This window comes from Artibeus jamaicensis, unplaced genomic scaffold (assembly GCF_021234435.1).
Source record: "Artibeus jamaicensis isolate MK-2021 breed Jamaican fruit bat unplaced genomic scaffold, CSHL_Jam_final contig_233, whole genome shotgun sequence".
Taxonomy (NCBI): Eukaryota; Metazoa; Chordata; class Mammalia; order Chiroptera; family Phyllostomidae; genus Artibeus; species Artibeus jamaicensis.
The window spans coordinates 19,658,241-19,681,717 of record NW_026521486.1 but is presented as its reverse complement, the minus strand read 5'-3'; the positions used below and the strand labels follow the sequence as shown (position 1 = coordinate 19,681,717).

Genomic DNA, 23,477 nt, shown 5'->3' with positions numbered 1-23,477 from the left:
GCATGTGCTGTGGACTGAATGTTTGTGTCCCCCCCCATCCATTTGTTGAAGCCTAATCCCCATTGTGATGGTATTTGGAAGTGGGGCGTTTGGGAGGTTTGGATATGGTCTCAGGGGGTGATGACATTGGTGCCATTATAAGGGGATGAGGAGCAAAGCGCTCTTTTCTCTGTGAAAGATGGGATGCTGTAACAGGAAATGGCAGTCTGCAACCTAGAAGAGAGCTCTCACCAGAATCTGACCATACTGGTACCATGCTCTCAGACTTCCAGCCTCCAGAACTGTGAGAAATGTTTATTGTTTAAGCCACCCAGTCTGTGGTATTTTGTTATAGCAGCCTGTATGGACTAAGACACATGAAGTTAAATCTGGCTCCTTAGGCTAGAATTTATACAAAGCCATTTCTGCAAGTCTTACTCTATTAATCAAGAGTTCTTCCCCTCAGCTCTCTCCCAACATCCATAACTGCTCACTGCTCAGTCTGACAATCCTCAATACTTTCTTTGTTGCTGGGCTAGAAAAAATAGTTGAACAAAGTTTTAAAAATGTGCTTATTGGGCTCATCACAAGTTTGTGTACCTTAACCTCAGTTGGGTCCACTAACCGATGCTCATTAACCTTATTTATTCAATTTTACCTGGCTTTTTTAAAAATTAAAAATTCCTCACAGTGGCCGTCCCAAAATATCCCCAGACTTTTTAATTTACCATAACCACTCAGTATAAAAATTCTAATTAATTAATAAAGTCCTCTGGATAATATCTTCTCCACCTCAAAAGCTCTTTTACAGACTTGCCACTCACTCATACTGTGATCTTGAGAAAGAAATTTAACTTTCCTGAATCTCTGTTTCTTCAGAGAAGTGTCTATATCACATGGAGATTTCATGAGGATGAAATTATTTCAGCAAGGTGCATAGCACAAAGCCTGACACATACTAGGCCAACTTCCTGCTGTCTTCTCAATTAATATTCTAGATCTTATTCCTTCCTTTATTTATTTATTATTTTCTTTGTCATTAAAATCTCAGTTTGGCTTCAAAGCTCAACTACTACCTATGACTTTGGCAAGGTACCTAGCCTCTCATTTTCTTAGTTTTCTTGTCTATAAGATGGAAATAAGAACAATATTTACCCTCATTACAGCTGTTGTAAGAATGAAAGGAGATTATGTATGGAAAACAGTGCAGTGTCTGGCACATGGCTAATTAATAGTGAATTAACTAATTAACTCAGTGAATAATTCCTGTAGAGTTGTAGAATCTGTGTCGGCGTAAAGAATGGTGCCAATCCTGAAGAAACTCATAGCCTTGTTGGGGAAACAGAGGTGTAAACAAAAGATTTACATACTCTGATAAGTATTCCAAGAGAGGTCTACATAAAGTGCTACGGAAGACAGGAGGAAGGGAACACAGGTTTAGGGAATTACACAGGGACCCACAAAAGACGGGTCATTTAGACATCTGAGCTGAACCCAAAAGATGAGTAGGACTCTGCAGTTGAAAAGGAGGAGAAGATAGGCAGTTGCTTATTCTGCCTGGTCTTTAGATACTCTCCCCATTGCATTTCTTTTAAATATTTTTTTCAAAATCTAATTGTGGTTTAAAAAACCCCCCAAAATAACATACCATAAAATGTACCATCTTAACCATTTTAAAGTGTACAATTTTTCCCCATTGCATTTTAAGTTTCTGTATTAGATGTGAAAGCACTTGCTGCTTCCTGAAAATGTGAAGCTCTTTCATGCCTCAGTGTCCCTTGATGTGCATTCATTGCCTTTTGCCACCTTTGAGCATCTGGAAGGTGCTCCATCCACATAGTTAACCACTCTGTCTTCTATGCTGCCTCTGTTCTTTGTATATACTTCTATTTTGTGTATATCACAGTACATCATTATTATTTGTTTATATGCCTGTCTCCCTTACTACTAGACTCTGAACTCATTGACAGAAAGATCATTATCTTCTTACTTTTGTTTCCTAGGCCCCAGAAAAATGTCTGGTAGATGCCCAAATAACCCTTTATGGAATTGACCTGAAGGACATTCAGGCTGTAGAAATCATATGTGAAAGGGCATGGCCTATTGGGGACTACGAGAAACAGTGTATACATTGAGTGGAAAGCAGTTGAAGGTTGATGTTTATCATACATTTGGAGAGGATGTATACCTTATAACATGAATGTATCAAAGTGCTGTATGAAGACTTTAAAGGAAGTCACCTAATCCAATATAAACATTTCATTATTTTGAGCTGAGTAAACCAATAGTTACCTTATCACTCAGTTAAGTCAATTTGGTTCTTGACAGCAGATAGTGGAACCAGGAGACATGATGTAAGACCCACATCTAGTGTAATAGATGGTATTCCATCACCACCATTATCATTTCCTCCAATAGAAAATGCAAGCCTTTCTAGGATTTAACCTCTTTGTACTACCATATATTTTAAAACCTATACACATTTCAGGAATAGCCAGAGAAGAATGTGATTCTATCACATGTGTTAGTAGATTTCTGTCAATGTGACTTTTTACATAATTACAAGATAAAAATACCACTTGGAAACTATGCAGAACTAGCTCCAGGCAGAAGGCCCTGACATCTCTCACAGCATACTTTTTCAGACTGCACACTGAGGCTTGCCTCGCATACCTATCTCCTGAAGTTTGAACAGCAGACAATGTCTGACACACATAATCTGCATCTCTTACTTTCTTCCAAAATACAAATATAGTTCCTTCTTGCTTCAGGAAAAATAGGTTTTTCTTAAATTTTAATTCTGATTTTTCAATGTATATTCCTTATTGTTTGTTGATTCTAAAATGTAACACAAGCACTTAATTTTTACCTATTCATTATGATGAATGTCAAAGTCACAGCCCAACTGGAGTGACATAAAGCCTTACTGCAGCTTCGTTACCTTGTTAGACACAAAACCCAATGTTAAACATTTGCTCTAAGCTGCTTTCACAGCCAAATTAGCAAAACAGAATTATTCAAAATGTCATTTTTAATTCCTAAATAATGTCACAAGTTTTCTTTAAAAATATAAATGACTAGTCCTGACCAGTGTGGCTCGGTGGGTTGAACGTTGTCCCGCAAAACAAAAGGTTGCTGGTTCCATTCCTGGTCAGGGCACATGTGTGGGTTGCAGATTCCATCCCCAGCTGAGACATGTACCAGCAGCAACTGATCCATGCTGCTCTCTCACATTGAGTTCTTCCCTCTCCCAAGAAAATAAATACAATCTTTAAAAAATGTTAATGACTAATTTAAAACAGTATATTCTATACTGATATGTACTTGTTATAAGAAAATCTGAAATAATAATACAAAACATTCAAAAACAGATATAATAGAGGAAATGGGTACTTTTATAAACAATTTCATAACAGGTTCCCTTCAAATAATGGATTTAGATACTTGTCTAATGTTATAAACATTTTATTTACAGATATGTAGTTGTAGCAATACACTTATTATGTGAAGCACTGTCCCTCTATAGAGCATTTATAGAGAAGACTTGGGACATTAGGCTGCTCTAGGAAACTTAACTGTCAGTGAAACAATGGATGAACTCCTTTTTAAAAAAAATCTTGACTAAAGGTGTTCAATGGATGAACACCTTTTTTTTAAAAAAAATCTTTAGTCAAAAAAAAATCTTGACTAAACACACTTACTGGTTTTTTAGAGAGAGGGGAAGTGGGGGGAAGAAACATTGATGTGAGAGAGAAGCAATGATTGGTTGTCTCTTGTATGTGAACAAACCAGGGACCAAACCTGAAACTCAAGCATGTGATCTCACTGGGAATCAAACCTGTGACCTTTCGATCTACAGGACAAGGCTCTAGCCAACTGAGTCACACTGGTCAGGGCATGGACGAACATGTTTTTCAGTAACTTTGTGCATCCATAATGCTCTGAAACTAGTGCTGTATTTGTTTCAGCCACAAGTGCTGACAATAAATACAGCTGTTTGAAAATTACCAGTAATACCTCTTAGGAAGACAGAAAATAAAAAAAGGGAATATAATAGAGTTGGTAAGGTCACAAACTCAGGAGTCAGACTGGATGAGTTCAGATCTGGTTATGAGGCTTATCACTTTGTGAAATTAACCTTCTCAAGTCCCAATTTTTTCATTGATGATATAAAAATAATGGCTATGCCATAGGTTTATGTGAGAATTAAATAAGATAGTACATGTATGTAGTAATGTATCAAGCACTTAGTGGCACCAAATGCTCAAAGAATAGATATTATTATCTAGATGAAACACTGGTTTTAAAATGCCCACCATTTATTTTTTCATACTTTCATCAAAGACTTCTTGAACTTGAGAGTTAACATGAACTTTGCTAGGAGCTGAAGATACAAAAATGGGTACAGAGTCCCTAACTGTTCAGTAAGGAAAGAGAGATATGCAATAAACGATTACGGGGCAGTAAATGTTCTAACAACATAGTCCAGGGTGCATGGAAACACAGAAGAAAGAGCAATAACTTTCTTGCAGTTAAGTCTTATTTTTAATGGAAATTAATGGTCTAACCGGCTTTCAAAATAAGCTAAAATTCCCTGCTTTGCACTTGGAAGAAATTTGGTGGCAAATAAGTTTCTTGACTATTCTAAATCCTATAGAATTAAGTAACTCTCCTGTTATATATTTCTTTCTTTGGATTAAAAAAAATCAATTTGCTATTACTGTCCTTTTGTGGATCAGAGTATGAGAAAAAGTTAGGGCATAATCTAGGGTCCTGCTGCTTATAAGAAGGTACTCAGCAATGTCATGCAGGGCTAGAGTCATGGCTGTCAACCTATGTGAACATAATAAGCATGTACAAAATGGCCAGGAACATAACGGAAAAGTTATGGCTTCCTTTATTCCCATGGGTTACTAAAGCCTTTGGTGGTGGAGTCACGGGAAACCATTGCTGTCTTTTCACCTTTATTCCCACCTTCACTGGAGCTCTAGGAATCTGTTCACATGTATTTCACTAAGAGTGATCCATGATGCCAAGCTTACTGTAGATATAACCAGTTATGTTAGTATCTTACCCTTTTAAATTGTTGGGACTCGTTAAGATTACCTTATGGCTGTAGTTTTTGCTATTTTGTTAGTAAAAGCTACACTGGGAGCAAAATACATACCCTGAAAGTATTTGCTTCTGATTTAGCTTTGCTAAAAATAGAACTCAAAGTTCAAGGCCCTCAGCTGGGAAAGAAGTTGTTGGTCAAGCCCTTTTATCACTGCCCAGTGGCTACTCCAGTGGGCTGCCCAGGCTCCCAGAGTTGTTTTCTCCTGAAAAGGCCAAGGTCCTACAGCATTTCTGATGGGGAATTTTTAATGTCAAAGATATTTTGAAAGCTGTCCAGCTCCCTGCTGAGGTTTAGAGAACTGGGAGTTAAAGGAGATGACTTTGAATGCAGCTCTAAACAGAAAAGAGATAACATGAACTGTTATTACTATATTAAGTGAGAAATTAAATGTTAGATAAAATAAAATCTACTTTTTTGGATACAGTTTTCCTCTTTCTTTCTATTATTGACTATATTTGCTAGTGGATGAGTAGCTATAAACAAATAAAAATTGCAAATGAACTTTACTCTGTCAAAGACAATATGGTTTACCCCTTTATTAACCCAGGGAACAGTTTTTTATTTATCCTTTAAATGCTATATGCATTATGTTCAAAGATACCTAGTTCCACAATATTTAATATGTATATTAATTCCAGATAAGATTATGCTAGAATAAGTCTAATAAATAATAATCTAAATTAAGACTTGCCTTTCATTTACCAAAATGCAGTGTCTCCTGAGTTACTACTGTACATCCCACACAAAAGAAGATACATTTGTGCATGAAACCTATCCATTCCTGCCTCTATTTAATGCTTTAAAAATAAATGTAATGTATTTAAGTATATTCACTACCTGCCTTCTATAAACTTTTAACAAGTAGTGCTAATAAACACAGTGATACCTTTAAATTTTTTTCATGCTTCTTTTTTTATTTTGGTTCAATTACAGTTGTCCCCATTTTTCACCCATTACTTTCCCCTGCCCTTCCCATCTCCTACCTTCCACCTTCAACCCTTCCCCATTGTCTTTGTCCATGGATCCTTTATACAAGCTCCTCCATCCTTCCATTTCTTCCCCTCCCCCACCCTGTTACCTGCCTCCTCCATCCCCTCTGGTCATTGTCAGTCTGTTCTTTACTTCCATGTCTCTGGTTCTGTTTTGCTCGCTTATTTGTTTTGTTGATTAGGTTCCACTTATAGGTGAGATCATATGGTATTTGTCTTTCACTGCCTGGCTTATTTCACAACAAAATGAAAAGAGAACCAACCATATGGGAAAATATATTTGCCAATGATACCTTGGACAAGAGTTTGATCTTCAAAATACATAAAGAACTCCACACCAGAAGACAAACAGTCCAATTAAAAAATGGGCAAAGGACCATACAGAGGGCCCATAGACATATGATACCTTTTATTTTTAATGCTTCACTATGTGACCCCTACTCAGACCCTTAATTTTTTTGTATCATTCCTTTCCTGTTTACTGGTTGTAACGGAGCCAGTTGCTATTTTTTCCTGGGTGTATCTCAACATTCTTTGACAGCTAAATAGCTAATTTTATATTCCTAGGTTGCTACTTCAGTTAAAACTGAAGAAAGTACTTTTGAATATACGAACAAATTTTACTACCAGCAAACTTTGAGTATAATTTTGGACACTGTATTTTGCTTTGAAGAATTTGGTTATATCACACACCACTCATTATCTTTTTGTTGAAGACAGCCTCCTGTATTCCCAATCCACTCAAGCACCATCCACCCAGGAACCTAGCCAGGAGTTGAGGTCATTGCTAACTCCTTTTTCCTTTGGAGAAATGCCCTTATTTATTCCATCTATCTTAGATTTCTCTTTTGAACTGATGGTGCTAGTCCCTGCTATAACCTGTCATAGTACCCTTTTCTTTATAACACTTATTGCAGTCTTCAATTACATATTTACTTGGGTAAATTTATTTATAGCCTGTTTCCATGGGGTTAGGGACTATTTTATTGTATATACAGTGACTATGATAAGCCTTCCACATGGTCGGCACTGAGTAAATCTATGCTGAGTTTATAAAATGGATGAATTGTAGTCACTTAATAAGTAGTTCTTAATTATTGATAGTCTTCTGGCTTCCAATGTAGTCTCTTTATGATTTTTAAATTTTTGCCTCACTGTTCTTTCTATAGTACACTGTGAAGGACTAGAAAGAAGGAACCATATCTTTTCATCTCTGTATCCTCAAAACCTAGGACCATAACTGACTCGCTTTAGGGACTCATTCCATCTTTGTTGAATGAATGAATAAATGAATGAATTTCTCAATAACCAAAAACAATGAAATGATTTAATATTTTAATGAGCCTTCTAAAAGTTTTATTCTATTGATTTTTATAAGTTTTTAGTACTTAGCACCACAGCATTTGCAATACTAAGATACTAGAAACAGAAAAAAACAAAGCAAAACAACAAATCCATAGAAAACTAAAATGGTCAAGTAGAACAGATTATTTTTAATCTTGTTCCCTACATGAGAGTGAAACTATTTCCTACATCTATTGCTTCACTTAGTTGAGTTTTATTATTTATTGTTTGTAATAAAAGTTCTTTATTCTAACTCTGTAGGAGACATTATCTGCCTATAAATGCCTCTCACTGATAGCAGAATTTTTTTGTTACATTAATCAATCTGAAATTCCTTTCCTCACTTTCATCCAACTATATCTAATTATGACTCTTTGTTCTAAGGAAATAAATTATTTTTTGTCACTCCCTATATCCCCTTATACCTTTTGAGTATGTGTAGAAAGTTATATTCTTTCTGAGAAGTTTCCTAGTTTATCTGAGAATATTTATCCTTTTTATATTTATCTATTAGTTTCTCTCTTTTCTTAATTATTTTGTTGGTCTGTCTGGATCACTTTCCAGTAACCCCCACCTTTCTTGTACTAAAAAATCCTTAAGATAAATGCAGTTCTTTAATATTCAAACTTTACATGGTTCTTGCTCAGTAAACAGGGACTTACTCAAACCCAGAGCAATATATGTTTTTAAAATCTAAGTTCTTTAAAAATTATTTTTGGCTCTAGTACATATGCCTGATTATTTCCACCTTTGTTAATGCATTTTGTTTTCATCAACTAGGTCACAGTGTAGAATTAAATTACTTGGATCTTTGTAGGTCTTTGGCTCAAAGCCTTTGAGGTCAGACTAAGCTGGGTTTAAATCCCAGCCCTGCCTCTGACCAGCTGCATGAACTTGGACAAACTATATAATTGATTTAAGCCTCAGTGTCCTCATTTATAAAGTATAAAAGGTACCACCTAACTCATAAAAGTTGCTAAATGAGATAACTTATGTAAATTGCCCAGTACAGTGTCTGGTCCCTAGTAGCCACTCAAAAAAATGCTGGCTTATAATTATTGACTTGATTTTTTAATTCTGGTCCTCATCAAATGCAAAATGACATATTATTTATTTATTCAGTGAAACACACTTTCTGTTTTGGAGACATTGTAAAGAATTTCATAACCTCTCCTGCTTTTCTTCCACAATCTGACTTTTATTATTCATCAATTCATAAAATTTCTTCTTTTGGGGTGAGTTTTAATGTATGTTATTAATATTTTTAAAAGATAGTCCTACTCTGATTATTACATTATGTTGTATGTATTTTCTCTGTCTTTTTTACTTCTTAACCCTCATGTTTTATATATTAGACTTTTAAAAGCTGAGATTAGAATATTCCAGCTATTACTGCTGAGTCACTGGTCTGTTTAAAACTTGCTTTTCAAAAACAGTTGCTTCATATTGATTCTATGCTGGAATCATTCACAGTTACTTTCGATACAAAACAAAGATGTCTATGTGTTTCTATGACATAAAATGAATTCACATGGCTTTCTAAAACTACAATAAGAAAGAAAAAGCTCATTACTAAAAAAAATGTCTATGACCCTTGAGAAAGATCCTTTTCTCAGGAAGCCCAGAACATAGGCACCAGAATAAAAAATGGAAGCTGCTTATGGGTTCCTGAACGTGTCATTGTGGTTAGGTATTATGGATTTCATTAATTTAAGATTTTTACTCCTAAGACAATTGGAAGGGAAAGAAAAATCCTTGTAGACATAGAATTAAATAATTGTTAAATAAAGGTATGAGCATACAGACAAACATAAAGATTCTTCTTGGGAGCATCATGAGAAGGTCATGTCCATGGCAAAATAGTCACCCATCCAAAGCTCTTTTATTTCCATCACCTAAGCAGTTCCCACCCAAGCCAGAAAGAAGAAAAGAAAACTTGGATGGATGTTAGCACTCTTCTTTACAAAGAGAACTGGCTAGTTAGGGTAACAGTAACCAAGTAACCAGACATTATCTTGGTAAACACTTGGTTTGGGTTTTAAGGCAGAGGGACCAATGTTATTTTTATTCACTCTCTACCAAAACGCAATTGACTGCATTTACTTTGGCCCACAAGCCAGGAAGGAAGGGCACGTCAGGTTTTCAAGAGGTTGTTTACTTTGACAAGGAATGAATTTTGCTTTCTTTTCTATTTGCTGACTTTTCTTTAAGTATAGAGAGAGACTATAAAATATGTCTTGACATAAAGGTCAATAAATTTGTTGTATACTCACTAACTAGCTGTTTCCTAAACGGAGAACTAATATTGTTTTATAAAAGCATTTTCTTCAAACATCTGTTTCAAACCATGTGTTCTACAAAAGTAAGGAAAATTTTCTGTAGGAAATTTGATGTCATGGAATAGCTGTTAACATTCCATATCCAATCAATTTCCCATCTGTCTAACATGTAACATATCTTTTGTTAAATGTTATGGAGGGGAAGGGAAGAGGCACTTTATGAAGAACTAGATTCAATGATTATTTAAATCAAACATAATAACATACTTAGAGTTTAATGCCATGTTTTGAATTATGAAAATATGGAAGTAAAAGTAAACTGTCAATGAGGTAGTAAACTAATTTTAGTGTAAATTCTAGTTGTATTATAATAATTCACTTAAAAGTATGAGATACTTATGGTAAATAAATTTATATACTATAAATAAGAGAGCATTCTCTGAATGGAATTGCTAGGTGTTTATTTTGACTGTTACATGAAAAATAGACATCTGAGAATTCTGCCAGAAATTTCTTGGAGAAAAGCAGAGGCTCTAAGTTAGGCATTCTTAAGTGGGTCATTCTTACAAGCATTCATATCTTTCATTGTATCAGAAACAAAACATGTCCTAGCCAGAGCTTTAGTAATCCTTTAGTATTTTCTGTCAGTTATGACTAATTCAGCGAGTAGGTTAAATTATGGATGATTATTAGTTTAAAATCTTTCATCAAAGATGAAAGTAAGTAGAGCTCACACTAGAAACAGGAATGATATGTGTAGTGGTTTCACATGCTGGTCAGGAAACCAAAGAGCTGAATCAGAATCTCCAATGATGCTTTAAAAAATACACATTTTGGCCCCCATCCCTGTTGGAGATTCTGATTTGGAAGATCAGGGTCAGGGCTCTGAGATTTCATATTTTCAATAAGAGCTCTCGAGTGAGTCTGATCGACTTGAAGCTTTAACAAGAGAGAAGTCAAAGAAGGGGTTGTGAGGACAAGACTTTGTTCAAAAGAGAGAAACCATTCCACTTTTGGTTTAGAGTCTATTTGAGTCACTGAATTCTTTAAAATTTTTTAAATTTAACTATTTTTCAAGTACAGTTTTCTGTCTTTTACTCCCATCCCAGCCCTTGCCCCCCGTGCTCCCCACCTCCCTCCCATTCCACTCCCTTTAATTGTTGTCCATGTGTCCTTTATACTAGTTCCTGTAAGTCACTGAATTCTTGATAAAAAAAACAATGATTGGGTAGCTTGGAACTGGCATGGTGAGATTATTTAAACCACAAAAATTGGCCAATGCTACAAATCAGGGCTCTTTTCCCCCCTCCCTAGAGAGTCAACATGCCACTGTCTATTAGGTTTATTCTCACATTTATAATGTGCCTGCTATAGGAAAACCTACTTAGGTTATAAGATCCCAAAGGCACATAAGTGACTTTAGAGATTCCAAAGAAGTTACTCTAAAAAAGACAGACTTCTCTTTTAGAACAGACACAGTATTCCTCAAAGTACCTTAGGGATACTTAATAGCTAAGAACTATGTACTTAGTGATACATCGTGATAACTATACTGTCCATTTTATTTCTGCACCTTAGTGACCAGCCAGTTTTAGTCTTGATTTCTGCTCTTGGCCTTAGATTCAGCTGAGGAGGTTTCACGTTGCCCCTTGTGTTCACAGACCTTAAATGCACTGTCCTTTCAAAATTCTTCCTCTGAGTTGTAGGAATAAATTTAGTTTCAATGATCTCCAGTAGTCTTAAAATAAACAAACAACATCTTTGGAATCCTCAGAAGTGATTTCTTAGCAATGGAAATGTGTAGTTGATTATTTGGGTCTCACAGTTGACTCCGTTTACAGTTGAAATAAAGAGGAAGTGAGAATAGAGATGGTTTAATTGCTTACAGGAATAAATCTATGGGCTAGTAGATTTGGTTTGTGGCCTTTTCTTAAATTTAGGTTTAATAAATTTATGACCATCAATTAAGTGTACACACAAGCATAGCATAGTGCTTATCAGGACAGTGGGAGGGAAAATATAGCCTGGAACATGAACGAGGCCAATAGATCCTTGGTTTATTTGGCAGTGAGCTAGCTGCCTAACTGTGAACAGTGTCAAGATTAGTGTCACTAATATTTGTTGAATGAATGAATGTGCCTAGGTAATATTCTATTAAATGTGTAGTAGAGTGAATAACATCAATTCATTCCATTTTCTAGATCAACTCCTTAAAGGCAACAAAGGCAATCATCGATTAGAAAATAGGGCAGCCCTAGCTGGTGTGGCTCAGTGGATGGAGTGTGGACCTGTGAACTGGAAAGTTGCCAGTTTGCTTCCCAGTCAGGGCACATGCCTGGGTCCCCAGCTGGGGACAGGCAAGATGCAACTTATCAATGTATCTCTCGAACATCAACGTTTCTCTCCCGCTCTTTCTCCCTCACTCCCCCTCTCTTAAAAAATAAATAAATAAATAAATAAATAAATAAATAAATAAATAAATAAATAAAATCTTTAAAATAAAACAAGAAGAAAGTAGGTCAAATTTTGTTTTGGTCCTTTAGACGAGAAAACAAAACAGCCACCAAAGTGTCTGAGGCGTCTTATCAAGGAAGTCTCCCCTTAACTGCTTTCATTCCCTTGCACACTTTCCCTCAGGTACTCAACATATCCCTTTATCACACTTTCCGCCTATAGTGAGGATAACAGTAGAACCTACATCAAAGTGCTTTTGTGTAAGTTAAATGAATCAATGCATATATAGCCCTTCGAACAGTGAATGGAAAATAGTAGGAACTCAGTAAACGTCAGCTATTACTATTATATCATCACCATCACCAGTGTATTGAAATGGCCTGTTATTGTAAATTTCTCCTCACCTAGAGTGTAAGCTCTTTTAGGGAAGACCTTTTATCTTTACAGACTAGTGCTTACCACAGTATCTGTCACAGAGAAGACACTGAATAAATGTCTTCTGATCTAAACTGAGCACGTAATTTATATGCTTCTAGTAAACTTTGTGTGGGGTGCTGAGAAGACATAAACTAGGAAATAATGGAGAGACATGTTTTCATATATCATTGTTGATATGTGGCTGTAGATTGTCCAGGCTTAGTTAATATTATGTTTGTAGTTATTTCACTGATAGAAATATAAGATTTATTATTTCTTTTATATACAGCTGTGGGATATACCACTTGGAAAAAAGTAACAATAGAAGGAATCTTCCAGGACATGGCTTCCCACGTGAAGTCTTCATATAGATATGACCACAGTACAATACAGCGTTTCCCAGTGTGTTCTGTAGAACACTCGTCCCACACAATGTTCTATAAGAAAAGCATTCTCTAGTTAAATTTGAGAGGCGCACCTCAGAGCTCTGTGGGAAGTTTGTATGAACATTAGCATATAAAAGGCTCTGAGAAATCCTGAAGTAAACAAACCTTTGATTACCATTTCCTGAATTTTCAGGCCGTAGAAAAATTTCCCCTTATACTAATTCCTATTAACATATCATGAAGTTATTGTTCCATGGATAAAACTTTGAAAAGTGCTATAATACAGAAACAAATTTATCCAGATTTCCATTTCTTTTCCCTCGGTTAACCTTGATGTAATTCAATTTTAAAAAATTCTAAATCTGTATGCACAGGTAGATGCAAACCTTCGTTAATTCAATGCTCAGGGAATGTTAGGATGTTCTGGTTAATTTTTAAAAATCAACCTTTACAGCAAGCGCTAAAATGCAGTTAATTGTTATTGAAAAGCATTCTGCAGCATTCTCAAACTTCCATATGATACAATCACCTGGGAATTTTGTTAAAGCGCACATTTGATTCAGTAGGTCTGGGTCAGAAGTTCTGAGTTGTCTAATCTGATGATGCCAGTGGGGTTGGTCTCTGGACCACACACTGTGTAGCAGGTTACTTTTCTGCTTTGGTGAGCACAGTAAAATAAATGTAATAAAATTGTTATTTTGAATAACATTGCACATATTGTTGATGGAACCACACACTGAAATAGTTTAAATTTTTTAAAATATCAACTTGTTTTCTTGATACTCTCTTCCTCATAAAAGTGGGAACTAATGAGGGGAAAAGTTGTGGCTATAGCAACATCTGTATCAGCACCTAGCATGAAATCTGATACATGATAGGTACTTAGTAAATATTAAGTACATTAACTTGTCAAAATTTTATTACCAGTATTAATAACTCAAGAGGTGACATAGGGGTAGATCTGCCAAGGAGATAGTTAATGATATGAAAATATTACTAAATAATAGTGAAAATGTTGCCCAAACACTGTCAATTAAATAATATATTATGGAGAGTATTTAGGTAGAGAGAAGAGTTGAATGTGCTAATAAGTGTTGGGATCTACCCCTGGCTCAGAAAGGGGGAAAGAAGAACCAGAAAGGTGTTAATAAGAAAAACCATGCTAGGGAAGTGAACAGACACAGGCATCTCTGCCCCAAACATACACTGGATCAGTCATAAAATGAACAAAGATAGGCCTTCCTTGGGCAGTTTACCAGTCAATCAGGGGGCTGCCTGGGGAAGAAAAGGAGAAACATCACCTCATACAAGTTATGCTAGAAGGATTAAATCGGTATCAGTTTTTTTTCATAATTCCCTACTCGGCACATCCAAAGATTTGTTAACTAGAAGAGATTGGCAATATGAATTATTATTATTATTAGTTTTTAGCTTCAAGTCTGAGTATGCACAGGAGCAGGAGTCAAATAGAACCTTGAGAAATATGACATCCAAATTTGGGGCTTACTGTTGAAAGTGAGCTGTGCCACAATATATCTTCCATAAGTTAAGAAAGTTTGTAACAAATAAGCCCACTCAAATTTTCATGTAGATATCTCCTGCCTAATATTAAAAATATGTATTTTTCAAGAACAATAGATTTGTTCCTTTAAATGAAAAAAAAAACCCAAGATTTGAAATGATTGTTTTCCATTGTATTGCTCCCTTCCTGTCACTGTTTTGAGCTAGAACATGGAGTCCTTGGTAGGGGAAGGAAGGGCATGTTCATCAATCTCTATTAACAGTCTTGAGTGGTTTTGCCCTCTAATAATTTCTGAGTTAATAGACATGTAAATACTCATGTAGTTTGACAAGCTATTCACCCACATTGGACATTGACTTAATTTTTGCATATACTCTTTACAGTCATATTTCAGAAGATAATTGGACAGAGATAGGCCTTCTGTTCATATTTTAAAATTCTACTTTTTTTTCCAAATAAATTTTTTGGAATTATACCAACAGAAAAAAGCAGCATCTACTCTGAATTTAGTATTTTGAGGGAGGGTAGAGATTTATTATGTTCTAAATTTGTTTATGATATGGAGGTACATTAGAGCAGTGTCAACCAAAGCACATTCATATTGAAACCAAAACAGGTATTCAAGTTCACTCTGGCTATGAAAGCTAGAATGACCCACATGCAGGTAACCACTCTTTATTTCATTAATTTCAGTCCATTTATTGTCTACACTCTACTCATATATTTTGTCTTAGATAATTTTAAGTATATCTCCCTCTTCATCAATCTTTCTTTTATACTAGTCATATTGTTTTCCAAACTGTGGCGCTGTAGGAAGTAATTTTAATTCATGGAGAGTGAAAAAGGAGAATTTCTTTTACGAATATTACACTGTTTTTATCTAACAAATTGAAAATCCTTGCCCCTTATCAATCAAGAAATAAACTGATGCGTGTGAGTGTATTCTGTGGAAGTTCATGACCTCTCTTCCTTGGGTCAGCAAATGAAGGATGAAAACATCTCTGTTGTACAAATCATCGCCCCCCCCCCCCTTTTTTAAGTAACCATGAGTTCACTTACATTTGCAAGCATCTGGAGCAGAGAAGGGTCTCCGGAGGTCCCGGTAGAAGCCTGGCTTACATCGCTGGCAGTGCTGACCTTCCGTGTTGTGCTGACAGTCATTGCAGACACCACCGCTGCGATTCCCAGATGCCTCCCACACACCGATGTCAAAGTGACAGGTATCAGCATGCCCATTGCACTTGCAGGCTGAAAAAGGAAGCACAGATGAGAAACAAATAATTAAAAATATAAAGTGGTAAGTTTTCTAATATTCATTTAAAAATTTTAAAGTTTAGTTTTGGTGTTTTGAATAGTGCATGTTTCCACAGCGCACAAGCATCAAAACAATATAAAAAGGTGTACATTGAAAACTCTAGTCTCCCATCCCCATTTAGCCTGTTTCCTCTCACCTTCAGTAGGTTACTACTTTCTTTCTTTAAAGTTATTTTTCGTGTGTATATGTTTAGTGTTTCTCTATTGATTTTTTAGATATATGGGTACTAACATATTATATTTTTAATTAAAAAATAAGTTTGATCAACCAAATGTAGATTTCTGTACTTATACAGAGATATTAGTTACCTCGAGTTACAGTTAGCAACTGGAGTTCACATTTATTTTGGAAAGACTATTTGAGTGGCCACCAATTGTTTTCTCTCTTTACTGGTAATATATCACCATTTTCATTCCTGCTACTTCCCAAGGACCACTGTTATCACTGTGGGTCCCATGGCCTTACTTAGAAAACCCTAGATTGTCAAGCATTACTTGAAAATGATAATTCATATTGCAGATACAGGCCTGAATTTAGGCTCACTAATGAGTCTAGAGGGAAGCTTCTGGTTGACAATAGTTAGTAACTTGGCAGGTAGATTGATTTATTTTACTGTTCATTAGCTATTGTTGCACTGTTGAGTTCAAAGTATTCTCTTATAGAAGCCTCAATTTTCTTATAGAAGATGCCAGGAGTGTTTCTTATGTAACCCATTTCTCAAAGGCATTTCTAAGATTAATAGTCAATAGAACCAAGTGACAAGTCTCTGTGTTCTGTATGTATTTAGACATGCAGCTGGTTTCTCTGGAAAGGGTCACAGTGGTATTCTAGGAATTTGGGAGAAATTCTTTAGATTCTCTTGATGAGTGATTTAAAATAAGATTCCAGGCTTTTTTTTTTTTTTTTTTTGGTGGAGGTCAACTGTGTTTGAGAACGTTTGTGCTATTGTTTTCCATTGTTTCCTTGATGTGTTATGATATTTTGACCAGATTCATAATCTCAAAAAAGCATAGTATAAGATAATTTAAGATTTATGCTTAGAGGAAATCCTTTACATTTCCTAGAAACTAAAATAAATTAGTTATGATTACAAATTATGGATGAGAAGAAACTTTTCATAAATTTACCTACAGTGTTTGCCTGTAAAGCTAAATAAAATAGAAGTTTGTGTGTGAAACTTTTCACAAATTTACCTGAAGTGTTTGCCTGTAAAGCTGAATAAAATTGAAGTTTGTGTGTATAAACATTGTCATGGGCATGTAAATCTCTCTAAACATTTTGAATTATAAAACAAATGGTTAATATTGCCATATTTTTTATCCTCCTATCTAATTTCAAACTTTAAACCTAGAGTTAACCCTGGTAATGCAGTCTCCTTCTTGACTAACTAGCACAATTTCAAATTTGATTTGTCTTTTCAAGTAATATTATGGTGTTATGGGAAAAAAAGTACTTCGTTTGGAGTTTGAAGACTTGGAACCAAGTCCTAATTTTATTATTTAGTAATTTTCGTAACTTATTTAATCTTACTAAGCCTCAGTTTCCTGTTCTCTAAAATGGGATTAACAGTACCTACATTACAGGGTTGTTTGAGAAATATGTTCAAAATAGTTATTTTTATGATTATAATTCATTAATTCAGCTACAAGAGTAATTATATACCATAATTCTAGTTGCTTTTGTGTCTAGCCATGTTTTTATGATGTGAAATCATCAAGAAGGCTGCAAAGTGGGCAGGCAAATGGGCAACTCATTCTTGGCAAAAGAGTCACATTGGCAACTTGGCAAGCAGCAACTGTTTCCAATGGTTGAGGTTTCAGTGGGCAGTGATATGAGCTGTTTGTGTAGGTTACTGTGTCTGTCACCCACAGCTTTATATTATGTTTCCAGAGACAACAAGGAATCCACAGATAAGTTTACTTTATTAAGAAGGCTTTGAGTCTTGTGGGCTTGGTACTTACTTCTGCACTCATTAGGAGATCCTGTTTTGCCATCAGCTGCCTGCCAGGGGCGGTCATTGTATAATGATGCACAGTGTTGACAGTGGGTGCCTGCTGTGTTGTGTTTACACATACATTTCCCATGGACCTAAAAACAAAAATAAGAGCTATGAGCAGAAATGATGCTAAGGAAGAATATTCCCTCCACAATCTTATCTCATTAGTTGGCTTTAGGCATATGACATTCATTCACCTATTTTTGGATTTTTTGTGTATTATATTTTAATGTTATAATATCTTTGGAGCTATTTTTTAGTACATCTTTAATTATTTATTAAAATGTGTCTTCTAGAAGTAAACTTAAGTGGCAAAATATGCATATTTTTAAGACTGAATACATTTTGTAATAACAACTGGGTATTTTCCTTTAATCCACAGTTCAGAGCCGTTGAGGGTTTATTAAAATAGTATTTCTCACAAGGAGGAATACTAGAGTATAATTCTCTGGGCTCTGAGACTTTTATGAGAATTTCAATACTTTTGTATTATCTCACTAAATTTCTATAAAATACTTTGGATCATCTTGAAAACTTCCTAGTAACTAGAGATTACCATGAATCCCAGAACCAAGTTGCACTTACTGACACATGATATCATGACTGTACAAATGAAAGTTTTGTAAGGTAGTTCAGAATAGGGTTCCCAAATTTGTGATTAATGAGATGTTCTTTTTTTTTCTTCAGAAAAAAAATGTAACTCAGCATAAAGGTAATAAATTATATCAACCAGTAAAAAATTATTTACTGAATGGGCACTATGTTAGGGAATTTTGGTACACAAAGCATGATAAAATACAATTTGTCTTTAAGAGAAGGATATTATAGAAGGAGAAAAAAAGATTTCCATAGAAAAATATTACAGGTAACTAGACAATAAGTAAGTCCCTAAGAAACAAAATGATCTTGGAATTCAAAAGTTGCAAAAATTGCCATAGGTTGGCAGTTCAGAGGGGTTTATGAGACAGGTTAGATTTTGAGTTTGTCTTTGAAGATAGACAGTATTTCTGACAGAAGGGAAGAAAGTAACCAGGAGCAGGAAACAAAATGAACCAAGGGCTGGTGCTAGGAGGCCAGAGGCAGGGGTGGGTTGGGGTGGGGGACTGGGCGAAAAAGGTGAGGGGACTAAGAAGAAAAAATTGGTAGTTACAAAATAGTCCTGGGGATGTAAAGTATAGCATAGGAAATATAGTCAACAATATTATAATAAATAGGTATGGTGCCAGGTGGGTACTTGACATATCAGAGGGACCACTCTGTAAAGTACGTGATTGTCTAACTACTATGCTGTATACCTGAAACTAATACAAAGTAATGTTGAATGTAAACTGTAATTAAAAAGTGAAATTTAAAAAGAAAACAAAGACTTAATATGAAGTTAAAAATAATAAAAAGTCATATAATTCCCCACCAATATATAGCCTGTTGTTGTCTTTCTTCCCCTTCTTCCTTTATTGTTTCTTATCCATATATGTATGTGTATGTGCACACACACACACACACACTTTGTTTTTATACCTCAGCTATGCTTTCTAACAGCCAGTGGTACCCATGTGTATCTTTTGGTAATGTTTAGAATTTTAAAAGGTTGTTAATTCTTATTTACTGCCTTTAGGCATCCTTTATACCTTTTCACAACCATGTATGGTGTACTACATAAAGATAGATGCTACAAAGTACTGCTAAAGGAGCTAAACTATCATTATAGGTCAATTTTTTAGGTTCGGTCTTAGAATTCCCACAGCCTGTAAGTAATTTCGCTGGGCTCATAGGTTAGCACTGGATGCAAATTCCAGGCCTTAGGAGGCCACAGGCTTTTAGGAAAATCTCATCAAACATTCACATGTATCACAAGATAATGTGGACAGGTCAGTTCCCTTGAAGTAAGGATTTCAGAGCATTCCCTTGTTTCCCACATGCTGAGAATTGGGATGAGCCTCCCGGGGTCTGAAAAATGCCAGCCCAGCAAATTTTTCTGCACACAAAAAAAATTCAAGGAGCTGTCATTTTCAGTATTACCCAAAATAGCTGTAAATTATTACCTAGATCATTTGAAACAAGAAGTCCTTCCTCAGCGATACAACTGTTACTGTTCAAGCTTGAAAGATCACCCACTATTTGATGCTCGTGAAAAATGTTCAAGTAAAACTAGGTCTTCATTGAAAAAAAAACAGATAAAAGAAACTTGACTAGCTCTTGTTTAGTACACAACTATAAACTAGAAAAAAAAGCAAGAAAATGGGATTATGTACTTAAGGCTTATTTGAAGAGGAGTGGTGTCTGGCTATCTAATTAGAAAATGAGAAACCTAACAACAAATTCATAACTCCTAATTATCTAATAGGTACACCTTGGCATTTGGGATATTCTGTGAGTTTTATAGCTGCTCTGTTATATTAAAAGTGCTGTATTCTTTTGATATAAATTTTTTCCTACTTATATCTAATATTATTTATTTGTTATTAATATTAACCTACTTGTAAATCATTTTTAGCATATTTATCTTATGGGGGGACTCACACAAATTTTGAACCAATAATTTAAAGAATTATTGGAACAGCATGCTAATTAATAGCTGTACACTTTGGTGACATATTATAGCCAAATAAGTATAGAAGAAAAATATACCATTTCTTTATGTTGAATATTTGAGGGTACGAACACAGGAATCTAGGTGGGGAGCAAAGTGAGGGAATTACTATCTTTGAAATACATCATTGGAAGATACACAGTCTTGTCTAGAAAAGCTGCTTTTTTACTATTGTTTCTTTGGGAGCAGAAGGCCCTCCAGGAGTCAGCAGTCATGGAGTTGTAAAAATCTGGTCACTGACAGTGTCAGGAAAATGGGTTGAACAATCACTTACCAAGATGTTGTAGAATATTTAAACATCAAATGGAAGATTGGCTTAGACAACTTTCAGGGTCTTTCTAATCTTGTTAGTTCTATAATTTTAAGGTTTCCTTCTCTGTGTTGTGAATACTGCTTGGTTGTAGGCAACTACCCATAATCCTTTCTGAGCTATCAGTGATGACTTAAATGTTCTGAGTCCTGTTACCATCTTACCAATGCAGAACATTTCCAGATCATCCAAAAATCATATGAGAGAGATAGGACAATATCTCTTCTTTCTTGCAGGTACTACTTGTGACATAAATGAAAAAAAAAGTTAGTAGATAGTTTCTGAAGACAGACTTTCAGTTGTCAATTCTGACTGTACCTAAACTAAGTTCTATTCTTTCTGATTTTTCTCTGTTTTCTTCCTTCTATATTGCATTTTTTCCATTGCTTGTGACTAGAGAAATAATAGACTAAATATTCTAGTTCCTGCCTTCCAAATACTTCACCATCTAGGGATGCTCACCACAGACATTCACCATAATGGAATTACCAAAGGAAAAAACATTAATCTGGCTAGGGCTCTGGAGGTGGTAGATTGACTGAATTCTTTTAGGAATGTGTGATAAAATTTGCTTCTCAATTGCATTCCAAGGAAGAAAGAAACAAGTAGTAATTATGTCCAACTGCAAATTCTGATGAAACTTTGTGGGGAAAAGGAAGACTTTACAGCTAGGTACTTAGAAAGTCTTGAATTTCATAAATAGGGTAATTTCCTGTGCTGTTGTACCATTATTGTTTATACACACATTTTAATTCTTTATCATCTAACTGGATTGGACTCTGAAATTAATGTAATATTATGTGCCAACTATAATTAAAAAATAAAAAAATATTTAAAGTAAAAAAATGTTCTTTCATACCATCATTGGAACTTAAAAAATGTTTCTAAAAAGAGGATACAAACAGTCCCTACTCTATGAGCCAAAGAAAAATCCTCTCTTAAAGGCAGCTGCATTTAGCTATGACCAATAATTTAGAAGTATAACGATGCTCTGCAGAAATTTAAGACAGAATGTGAAGGCAAAACCTGATTAATTTATAAGGAGATAGTATGTCCCTTTTAGAGAAAAGGATTAACTTTGAAAATAATAAACTTCTTAAGCATGAAAAGAGATAAATTCTAATAACAAGCTAGCCTGTTAGAACCTGCTCCTCTTATGCAGGACAAAAACATGCACAACAATGCTACAGCACGCACCTTTGAATAGGTTTTCTTACAGGGCTTATAGAAAAAACATGTCTTTTCATTAACGAACAAAATATTCCTTTCCCCCATTAAAGGTCTGCATGTTTCAATTTAACAGAAGGAGAGGGAGCTCATTGGTGAATGTGAAGCATAATCATTGACTTTGGTAGAAAATGGGGCTTGAAACATACTGTCAGATGGGGCAAAATAGGTTGAAGGCTGAGTAGTCCAAAGCTTTGTCCAATAATATATATAGCAAGAATGCAAGCAATTTTAAAGCTCTGCCATCTATTCATTGGTCTGCACTTGAGCACTCCAGAAAACGCTCTTGTCACAAAGTGTGGGCAATAAGATAAAAACAGATGTAGAGCAGTGGCAATTATGATTAAAGAATTAAAATTGGCCAGTACTTTGAGACTTCTCTCTTCCCAGCTAGCAGATGCCTGAAATTCTTCCTGTAGAGATTTATCCCTTTAGCACTTCAATGGTGTTTTTAGGTCCAGGAGCTCCCTACAAGAATGCATTTATACTCAGAAAGGGAAAATCCTTATATTATTGATAATAGCAATAAACACATCTGTAAAGATTATTGCCATCAGTTCTCAATAATAGAATTAGACTCGAATTACCTAGACAAGGAAGTGACTTCTTGGTGGAGGGAAAGGGAATGTCTTAGGGGAAGAGTTTAATTTGCCTAGGATCACAAAGCCAAAAATGGTAGAGCTATTTGAATTCTAACAGTCTGCCTCAAGCCACAATTTTAACCCCTAAATTGTGCTCTTATAAGACCTTGGGGTATAAGATTTTTGAGGGATCCACTTTGGCCCAGGCTCTTCAGGGCCTTACGTAAAAAAAAAAAAATTGGTTCCAAACCAATTTGTCCTTGAAGAGCTCTTCAGGACAAAGTCTGGTTTGGACTCACAGTGAGCCACTTCTTTCAAGACAATTGTGTTCTTGAGTAGATTATTAGTCCCATTCCTGTGGGAGAGGCCTAGGAGCTTTAGGGACAGGTGAATAGAGAAAGATTGGTCCCCATTTCCCACACCTGGCATGAATAAGTTCAGGGCATGTAGGGACAGGGAATCCTTTTAGATTCTCATTGGTTCAGTGTAAAACCTACCTGCGTACTGACCACTCGGATGCCTCCAGGGGCATTTCTGGGCCACTGCAAGCCCTACTTACCAGTGAAGACATTTACAAAAAGAAGATGATAACAGGAATGTAGATGAACTATAATTAGAGATTTGTTCTTTGCCAACAGCATGCCTTTATGTTATTTACTCTCCCTATTAGATATGATTTGGTATGAATAGTAAAAGTAGTTAAACTGCTTTTACAATCAGTTTTAATTTAGCTTATGGAGCATGGTGAGAACATTGAACATAACCTAATAATTTAGGTAACTTTTTAGATTTGGGTTGCTGGTTTATTTCCATTTTTTCATGGATAAAATTTTGTATGCCCCAAAACTTTTGTTTATATATCTAAATGACAGTTTATCTGTAGCATTGCACACCAATAAACAAGCAGGCATACACACAAAGTTTCCAAATGCTATCAAATCTGCCTAATTCAAATTATGGGCCTTAATTCCC

At 35.3% G+C, this 23,477-nt stretch overlaps 1 protein-coding gene across 2 annotated transcripts in view; it reads right to left on the bottom strand.

Moving 5' to 3' along the window:
* Window positions 1–23,477, bottom strand: part of NTN4 (netrin 4) — a 94,495-nt gene that overhangs the window by 18,111 nt on the left and 52,907 nt on the right. For both annotated transcript variants that reach the window (XM_037160573.2, XM_037160572.2), the window contains exons 4-5: window positions 17,763–17,889; window positions 15,546–15,734 (exon numbers count right to left, since the gene is read on the bottom strand). In XM_037160573.2, coding sequence (XP_037016468.2) covers window positions 15,546–15,734; window positions 17,763–17,889 — 316 coding nt within the window. The remainder of the gene's footprint in view (window positions 1–15,545; window positions 15,735–17,762; window positions 17,890–23,477) is intronic.